This window comes from Aplysia californica, unplaced genomic scaffold, assembly GCF_000002075.1.
Source record: "Aplysia californica isolate F4 #8 unplaced genomic scaffold, AplCal3.0 scaffold01431, whole genome shotgun sequence".
NCBI lineage: Eukaryota > Metazoa > Mollusca > Gastropoda > Aplysiida > Aplysiidae > Aplysia > Aplysia californica.
Genome location: NW_004798701.1, coordinates 16,635 through 26,578, shown reverse-complemented (window position 1 = coordinate 26,578; position 9,944 = coordinate 16,635). Strand labels below are relative to the sequence as shown.

At 46.6% G+C, this 9,944-nt stretch overlaps 1 protein-coding gene across 1 annotated transcript in view; it reads right to left on the bottom strand.

The window, feature by feature from the left end:
• Window positions 1-9,376, bottom strand: part of LOC101860945 (chromodomain-helicase-DNA-binding protein 9) — a gene marked incomplete at its 5' end in the record, with an annotated part of 50,784 nt that extends 41,408 nt beyond the window's left edge. The window contains 5 exon segments of the mRNA XM_035973570.1: window positions 976-1,171; window positions 1,844-2,051; window positions 2,679-2,913; window positions 4,857-5,018; window positions 7,022-9,376. Coding sequence (XP_035829463.1) covers window positions 976-1,171; window positions 1,844-2,051; window positions 2,679-2,913; window positions 4,857-5,018; window positions 7,022-9,376 — 3,156 coding nt within the window.
• Window positions 9,377-9,944: the final 568 nt, after the last annotated feature.

Below are 9,944 nucleotides of genomic sequence, written 5' to 3'. Positions count from 1 at the left end.
GAAGTAGGACATAGCAAGGACACCCTCCAACCATCCACAAAAAATGTATGAGTTGGCAACACATTTCTGTTATCAGTTTCAGATTACAGGCGTGGTTTTTAGAGCAAAGAGAAGTGCACCTAGCCAACCAACAGTCACTTAGTACTGTTTGTTTTAGTAAGTGTTTTACGGCACTTGCAACACAATACGGTCATACAAGTGCCGAAGATTAGAGGTGTAACAAGAGAGTAACAAACACAATGAAGGAAGAGAGATATAAGGATGATCGACGTTAGGAAAGAAGGAGCAAACCACAGCAGAACACCACCCCAACCATCCACTCACTTAATACTAGGAAAGAGTAAGACGAATAGAAACAACATAGGGATTTTTTTTTTAAGTAGGCCCAGAACAACCTACTTAGGGAACCTAAACAAATGGGTAACTGGGAAAGATCAGGGAAACGTAGCTTTTTTAAGAACATCCGAGCAAAGGAATGAATGGAGAACCATGATCGCCGATGTCTGTCGCAGATCTGGCACTGGATGATGATGAGGACCTACCAGTGATAAGCTCCAACTACCTACTTCAGCACTTAGGATTACTCAAACATGGCAGATTACTCAAACATGGCATCCAGGCCCAATGAGAGAAAGAGAACAACAACGGAAGGAAAGAAGAAAACAGCAACAGTGGATGAACACGAGGAGAAACAGCAACAGTGGATGAACACGAGGAGAAACAGATTTCATCAATACCACAGCCATGGTTGATGAAAACGACGAGTTCTTTTTTTTTTCAAGTATTTTAAGGAACTTGCAACACAATAAGGTCATATAAGTGCCGAAGATTAGAGATGTTACAAGGCACAAGGGAGTAACAAACACAAAAAAGGAGGAGAGATAAGGACTATAAATATTTGATAGGAAAGAAGGATCAAACGACACCAGAGCACCTGTCACCCACCCACTACGAGTCCATTGAGGGGTCACTCACCTGGAGGTCATTCTGCGGGTTCCAGTCCGAGTCGTAGATGACCACCGTGTCGGCAGCCGTCAGGTTGATCCCCAGACCCCCGGCCCGGGTACACAGCAGGAAAGCAAAACGGTCGGAATCGGGCTTCGAGAAGCGGTCGATGGCTTCCTGGCGCACCGTTCCCCTGATGCGACCGTCCAGTCGCTCGTACAAGTACCTGGCACAAATCATTTTAGTTTTAGTAGAGGGTTTTACTGCGCTCGCAACTGGGTATGGTCATATGAGCAGTAAGGGGTGGATGTCAACAGAGAAGTCCTTACAGGGAATCAGACTTACTCTGCTCACCTCTCTAGCTTCAACAGCACAAAGTCTGCTTCGACTATCAAGGCACCCCTGAAATAGCAGGTCACAAGAGTGTGACAAACATACAAAAGAAGTAGAGGAAAATGACAATAGTAAGGATGAGGAAAGAAAAAGCCAGCAGTTCCCTGTTGTAGTTAAGGCACAGTTATGAGAATGACATTATTGGATCAGCCCATTTACAATTTAGAACGAGAAATGTCCCCCCTTTGGGAATGGCCTAAAGACACTTCAGTCAGTGGCACCGCCCGGGGGATTAGGGCACATGGAATGTGGAGAAAAGTCACACAGAAAGGCGTACAGAAAAGTGGGGAGAGGTGGAATAACATCAAGAGGCAACACCTGGACAGTGAAATGTGGGAAGAGTTTCTGGCCTATACCCTGATGTAGGATGAAAAAGGCACTGATGATGGTGATGACGACGATGAATGCTGGTGACATTTTATGAGAAGAAAACAAGGAGCTTGGGGGGGGGGCGCGCATGGTTAAGGTGCGGTGAGAGCGTGGTGAGGGCGTGGTGGGGGCGTACTTGCGCTGGATGAGGTAGTCCTCTATGATGTCCAGGACACGGATCATCTGTGAGAAAATGAGGACTTTGTGGCCGGAGGTCTTGAGGCGCGGCAGAAGTTTATCCATCAGCACCATCTTCCCGCTCGACTGGATCATCGACTTGAGCATCATGTCTGGCTCGTCCGGCTTCTTCTCTCGAGCCTCTTCCAGAATCTTCTCTTCCGCACCTGAATATATCAATAATAAATGCACACAAATTAGTCACATGGATGGTTTTAGCTTTAGTAAGAGTTTTACGGCACTTGCAACACAATAAGGTCATATAAGTGCCGAAAATTAGAGGTGCTACAAGAGAGTAACAAACATAAAAAAGAAAGAAGGGAGATAAGGACGATAGATGTTCCATAGGAAAGAAGGAGCAAACCACACCAGAGCACCCGCCAACCACACACCATCGTCAACTATACAGAACACTTTGATCATACAGAGGTTTTACTGTATCTTCAACTATAAAGAACCCTTTGATCATACAGAGGTCCTACTGTATCTTCCAACTATAAAGAACACTTTAATCAAACGGAGGTTTTACGGTATCTTCAACAATACAGAACACTGATCATACAGAGGTTTTACTGTATCTTCCAACTATAAAGAACACTTTAATCAAACGGAGGTTTTACGGTATCTTCCACTATACAGAACACTTTGATCATACAGAGGTTTTACGGTATATTCAACTATACAGAACACTTTGATCATATGGAGGTTTTACTGTATCTTCAACAATACAGAACACTTTGATCATACGGAGGTTTTACAGTATCTTCAACAAAACACTTTAGAGCAGCTGGTACCGTTGATGAGGAAGGGGTGGTTGCAGCACTTCCTCAGCTCCATCATGGTGTTCATGAGGTTGGGCACATTGCTGACTGTGCCCTTGGACAGGAAGGCAAAGTTGCGCTCCAGGATGGCGCGGTAGTACTTCTTCTGGATGTTGGTCAGCTCCACCTCGATGATCGTCTCCTCCTTGGGCGCAAGGTTTTTCTCCACGTCTTCCTTCAGACGCCGCAGCATCATGGGCTTCAGGATCTGGACAACAGGACATGGCAACAGGTCATTGTTAGTTTCAATCCTGGATATTTATTACATGTGTGTGTGTGTGTGTGTGTGTGTGTGGGGTGGAGGAGGGGGGGTGTGAGACTTTTATGGCACCCGCCAACCACCCACAGTTCACGTTTCCATCATGGTTTGCCCCCCATCACCTACAGTAGATGTTTCCACAATGGTTTGTGTTGGTCCGAATAAGGTGTAGTAAATTGACAAAATAATGCTGATTTTTGGATCGGAAAAAGTGAGACAAACAGACAGACAAAGGCAACACAGGAAGAGAAAAACGTGACCAACCAGTGACACCCTTCAACCACCCAGACAGAAACAAGAGAGAGAAAAAGAAGTAGGATCAACTGGGGGCACCCTCCAACCACCTCCAACATGTTCTTGAACACAGGAATAAATCTGTACTACGTGACTCACACACACACAACATACCACAAAGACATCCACACACACTCCTATAAATCTTCCTAGTCTTTACCTTCCTGGGTTGTTTTTTAATAAAAATCAATTTTCCACCTACAGAGCAGGCGTTTGCTTTGAAAGACTGAACACACAAAAATTATTGATTCACTGCAACAAGACAGCAAAATTGAAAATTGCATATGATAAAAATGCCCCACCCCCCAAGAAAAAAGCGTAAAGTATATTTATACCGTATAAACTTCTTATAAAAACAATCTTGCAAGTTCTCCTAAAGCAATGTTCAAAATAGAGTTCAGTGAGGTCAATTGTTAGGATGATGAATAGAGTTCAGTGAGGTCAATTGTTAGGACGATGAATAGAGTTCAGTGAGGTCAATTGTTAGGACGATGAATAGAGTTCAGTGAGGTCAATTGTTAATACGATGAATAGAGTTCAGTGAGGTCAATTGTTAGGATGATGAATAGAGTTCAGTGAGGTCAATTGTTAGGATGACGAATAGAGTTCAGTGAGGTCAATTGTTAGGATGACGAATAGAGTTCAGTGAGGTCAATTGTTAGGATGATGAATAGAGTTCAGTGAGGTCAATTGTTAGGACGATGAATAGAGTTCAGTGAGGTCAATTGTTAGGATGATGAATAGAGTTCAGTGAGGTCAATTGTTAGGATGACGAATAGAGTTCAGTGAGGTCAATTGTTAGGATGATGAATAGAGTTCAGTGAGGTCAATTGTTAGGACGACGACTTCAACGTTAGCTTACTGCCTTTCAGTCCCAACAAGCATTGGCATTTGAGAAAATCAGAAATGTTCTTTGAAACATTGGAGCAATCTATAAATTCACTTAAACAATTCTTGTTCTAAGAATGATGTACCTGATGCATACCATTCAAGGACAACTCAAGACTCAATGTCACGCCTACATCAACCTCCACAAACGGTGCACCGTGTATACGTCTACAGTTGGGTTGGGTTTTTTTGTAATTGCTTTATGGCACTTGCAACACAATACGGTCATATAAGTGTCGAAGAATAGAGGTGTTACAAGAGAGTAACAAACACAAAAAAGAAGGAGGAGAGATAAAGACGATAGATGTTTGATAAGAAAGAAGGAGCAAACCACAACAGAGCACCTGCCAACCACCCACCTACAAACAGAGCACCGTGTACACGTCAACAAACAGTTTTAGTTTTAGTAAGAGTTTTAAGGCACTTGCAACACAAGGTTATATAAGTGCCGGAGATTAGAAGTGTTACAAGAGACGAACAAACACAAAAAAAGGAGAATTTAATGAGAACGATAGATGCTTGACTGGAGCAAACCACACCAGAGCACCCGCCTACGAATGGTGCATCGTGAGAAAACCTCAACAAACGGTGCACTGTGCATATACCTCTACAAAGGTGCACCGTGCATATACCTCAACAAATGGTGCACCATGTAACCTCTACGAAGGTGCACCGGACATACACTTCCACAAACGGTACACCGGACATACCTCTTTCAGAGCCCCGACTTGCTCCTCTGTCTTGAGGTCCCCAAACTCCTTGACAAAGCTCTCCGAGCTGTTGAACTTGTTGGGGCTGAGGAAGTTCAGCAAGCTGTACAGCTCCTCTGTGTTGTTCTGTAGGGGCGTGCCTGTCAGTAGCACACGGTGCTCCTGGGAACCAGGCCGAGAGAGAGAGAGATGAGAAAATACAGTCTTTTTTAGTTTTAGTAAGTGTTTTACGGCATTTGCAACACAATAAGGCCATACGTAAGTTCCGAAGATTAGAGGTGTTACATGAGAGTTTTTTGTTTTTGTAGAGGTTTTACGGCGCTCGCAACACAATAAGGTCATATAAATGCCGAAGAATAGACTACATGTTACAAGAGAGTAACATAGAGGAAAAACAAGGAAGGGAGATGAGGATGATAGATGTTTGATAGGAAAGAAGGAGCAAACCACACCAGAGCACCCGCCAACCACCCACAGAGAGAGACATGAGAAAACAGTCAGCAGGTCACAGTTTTAGTTTTAGTAAGAGTTTTACAGCACTTGCAACACAATAAGGTCATATAAGTACCGAAGATTAGAGGTGTTACAAGAGTTTTAGTTTTAGTAGAAGTTTTACAGCGCTCACAACTGCATAAGGTCATATGAGCGCAAGAAAAAGGAGGGGAGATAAGAACGATAGATGTTTGATAGGAAAGAAGGAGCAAACCACACCAGAGCACCCGCCAACCACCCACAGAGAGAGACATGAGAAAACAGTCAGCAGGTCACAGTTTTAGTTTTAGTAAGAGTTTTACAGCACTTGCAACACAATAAGGTCATATAAGTACCGAAGATTAGAGGTGTTACAAGAGTTTTAGTTTTAGTAGAAGTTTTACAGCGCTCACAACTGCATAAGGTCATATGAGCGCAAGAAAAAGGAGGGGAGATAAGAACGATAGATGTTTGATAGGAAAGAAGGAGCAAACCACACCAGAGCACCCGCCAATCACCCACTAGGCAGGTCACAGAGACATGACATAATATGATATATCCTACCGTACTTCGGGGCATATGGAGCTATTGGTATCATCTTAAAGTTTGTTTTATTTGTCTCGCTTTTGATGAAAAAAAAAATAGCTATACATCTTGAGAAGAAGTTGATGTAATAAATATCCAGGAATGAAAGAGCTGAGGGGTGGCCTGGTGTCAGAGGTAAAAACTTGCAAGCTACAATGTCCTGGGAAATCGCAAGTCTATATAATTTGGTTAATAATAATAATAATAAATGACATTTATTTGTATAGAGCTCAACCCCGATTCAAGTACACAGGCTCTGAGCGCTTTACAATACAGTACAACGAATTCAAGTACACAGGCTCTGAGCGCTTTACAATACAGTACAACGAATTCAAGTACACAGGCTCTGAGCGCTTTACAATACACTACAACCAACAACAGTAACAGAAAACCTGTTCTGACTAAAAGAAAATCACTCCAAATATTCATCTTATTGATTTAAAAACTGAAACAAACTGAAATGACTTCAGCTGTTGAGCCTTTAATCAATGGGTTTTTTTATGTGAAATACAAACAGAAATGTGTTTTTAAATGGACATAAAAGGCGTTTTACCAAAAAATAAAAAATCTGATTAAAATTACCCAACAGGCAGAAAATTCCAATTTTTTCATGTTTTCAGGTTTTTAGTGTGCTGGGGGAGTACTTGATTTCACCAGGATGCCACACACACACATACACATACAGAAACACACACGCACAGAAACAGACACACGTGCACGCACACACACACAGAAACTGACAGACACACATAAAAAAACACACACACAGAAACAGACACACACACACACACACACGCACACACACACAGAAACACAGACACACATACACACACACACAGACACACACCAACAGACACACACCAACACACACGCACGCGCACACGTGCGCGCACACACCAATACACACACACGAGCTGTGCCCCACTCACCAGGTCAAAAAGACGGAGCCCCTCCAGCAGGCGACAGTTCTTGTTCTTGAGCCTATGTGCACATACACATACACACACACACACACACACTACACTACACTCACTATACACACACACACACACACTACACTACACTCACTATACACACACACACACACAAATGAGCTATACCCCACTCACCAGGTCAAAAAGACGCAGCCCCTCCAGCAGGCGACAGTTCTTGTTCTTCAGCCTATGCGCCTCGTCAATGATGCAGCACCGCCAGTCGATGTCGGCCAGAAGGTCAAAGTCCGTGAGGATGATCTCGAACGTGGTGATGAGCGCCTCGAAGCGGTAGATATCCGGGATCCTCTGACCCTTGTCGTCCTTGTAGAAGAGCTCGTACTCCTTGATCATGTTTCGGCTCATGGTGGTGCCGTGGAAGACCACAACGTTCATGTCCGTCCACGTCTCGAACTCGCGCTGCCAGTTGCCGATGGTAGAGAGCGGCGCGATGACCAGGAAGGGTCCCTTGATGCCGTAGCGGTAGATCTCGTTGAGGAAGGTGATGCTCTGGATCGTCTTGCCCAGCCCCATCTCGTCGGCCAGGATGCAGTTCTGGCCGTTGTACCAGCAGAAGCTGAGCCAGTTGACGCCCTCCAGCTGGTACTCCCGCAGCGAGTTCTCGCTCTTGTACACGGGCGTCTCCTCCAGCTTCTTCCACTGGCCGGGCCGCGGGCGAGCAAACACTTTACGCTGGTCCTCGGCGGGCGCCTCGCGGAACCGCATGAACATCTCCACCTTCTTTGGGTCGACGTCCTGCGACAGCTCCCAGGTGGCCTCCTCGTAGGACAGCGCCCGCCACTTGACCAGGTAGTGCCGCGTCTCCTGCTCCGTCTCCGGGTCGGTGGACACGATCATGTCAAGGACGCGGTCCACTTCCACGTAGTCAGGGTTAAACAGGTCCTCGTCCTCCTCCTCCAGATAGCTCTGAGCTTTCTTCAAACGAAATCGTTTAATCTTCCCGAGAACTCTCCGGTCCCCCCTCTCTAGCTCGGCCAGCGTCCTCCACTCACAATGAAGATGCGAGTAGTTTTTATATTTCACAAAGAACTCCTCCACTTCCTCCGTCTTTTTCGGAACAGAACTTTCCTCCTTCTTCTTCTCCTCCTCTGCACCTTCCTTTTCCTCCTTCTCCTCCTTCTTCTCTTCTTTTCCCTCCTTCTCCTCCTCAGTCTCCAGCTTCCTCCTCCTCTCCCCCAGCACTTTGTCCACCAGTAGAGTATCCTCCTCCGTTTCTTTCTTCATGGCCACGGGGGCGTCTGTGGTCTCGCCGTCCTCCTGTTTCTCTTCCTCCGACAAGTTGAGGTCAATGTCGTCGATGTACTTGGTCTTCTTTGTGTTCCTGGCCGACCGCCGCTTCTCCGTGTTGGGGTCGACCTCCACAGAGAGGTCACTCTCGCCCAGATTGAGCTCCGCGTCCGAGCCAGAGTTTTTCCTCTTGCGTTTCTTACCCTTCAACAACAGAGAGGCCGGCGTCTTCTTTCTCTTCGGTTTCAGTTTCAGAGTTTTGGGAGCCCGCGGTTTTTTCGTTTTCGGCACTTTGGGCTTCTCCACGAGGCCTCCCGTGTCGGGCGTGTCCCCGCTGGTGCCCGGCGTCTGGTCGGGGAAGGTCAGGGTCGACACGTTGCTCTTGTCCACGCTGGTATCCATAGCGCTGGTGTCGCTGGCCGCGGCCGTCGAGTCCCCGCTGTGGGTCGTTGACATGGCAGGGGTCGTGGTAGACACAGCCTCGGCCGAGCTGTCCTCACCTGCTGGTGCTGAACCCTCCCCCGCTGCGGCTGCTGCCTCTGCTGCTTCTGCTGCCGCCAACACTGCTGCCTCTGCTGCTATCTCCGCTTTTGTCTTGCGCTTCCGCACCCGGGGGGTTTTGGGTTTGGGTTCTTTCGGAGGTTTGGGCTCTTTGGGAGCCTTCGGGGCCCTCGGTTTTCTCGGTTTGGGTTCTTTGGGAGGTTTCGGCTCTTTGGGGGGTTTCGGGGGTTTGGGGGGTTTCGGCTCTTTCGGTTCTTTGGGCTCCCGAGGCTTCCTCTTTTTCTTCTCCTTGGGCGGCTGGGGCTCCCCATCAGGACCGATCTCTGGCGGTTTCTCCACCTTCGGTTTGCGCACTCGCTTCCTCTTGGGCTTCTCTCCCTGGCCCTCCTGCGCCTCTGCGATCTCCGTGATGGTGGTGGGCATGGAGTCCGACGAGACCACCATGGTGCCGGCCGTCATCTGTGAGCGTGAGGCGATGTCGCTGATCAGCTTGGAGGCGTTGTTCTCCGGGGTGTCCCCGAGCACGGGCGTGGAGGAGCTCAGCTCTTTGTCCAGCTTAATCTGGTCTAGCATGGGGATCTGGAAGCCATCCAGCTTGGGTGAGCTGATCTGTAGGCTGTCGGGGAACGAGGGGGCCGGGTCGATGGTCAGTGAGTCGGCCGGCTGGATGGTGACCAGGGGCGCCTTGGAGATGGACTTCTGCTGGCTTGTGTCAATCTGGCTGGTAGAACTAGGGCTCTGGAACACACAAATACACAAACAATTAGCCTGAGTGCAGAGAGGCACAACGACATTAAAACACTGATTTAGTGAAGGGGAAAAGAAAGCGAGACAGACAAGTAGACATATTTAATCTTAACTCTTTGAACCCCATCGGACACTGGGAGCGTCCAGTACTAGCGATAACTATTTCCTTGTATTTAGTGCTAGATTTTACTTGTTTTTCGGAACTATTTGTGAACTAACTTTTTCAGTAATGAGTAAGTCGTTGTTCCCACCATTTAGAAGTTGGAGGCAAGCTGTTGGGGTTATAATGAGACATCGTGCACTAGGTTCAGGTGACTGTAGAAAAAAACGCCAGGAAACGGTGGAAAAAACTCAGGGCTTAATAAAAAAAGAGGTAAGGCACTTGTTACTCAAATTGATCATAACTGGGAAAAAACCGACAATTGTAAAGTCCTGCCATACAGGGCGTGGCACACCTCTAATAGAACAGCTTTAAGACATATAGATTTTAGTTTTAGTAAAAGTTTTATGGAAGCTGCATCACAAATAGGTCATATTGGGGTGTTACTAGATCTAGGGGAGGTGT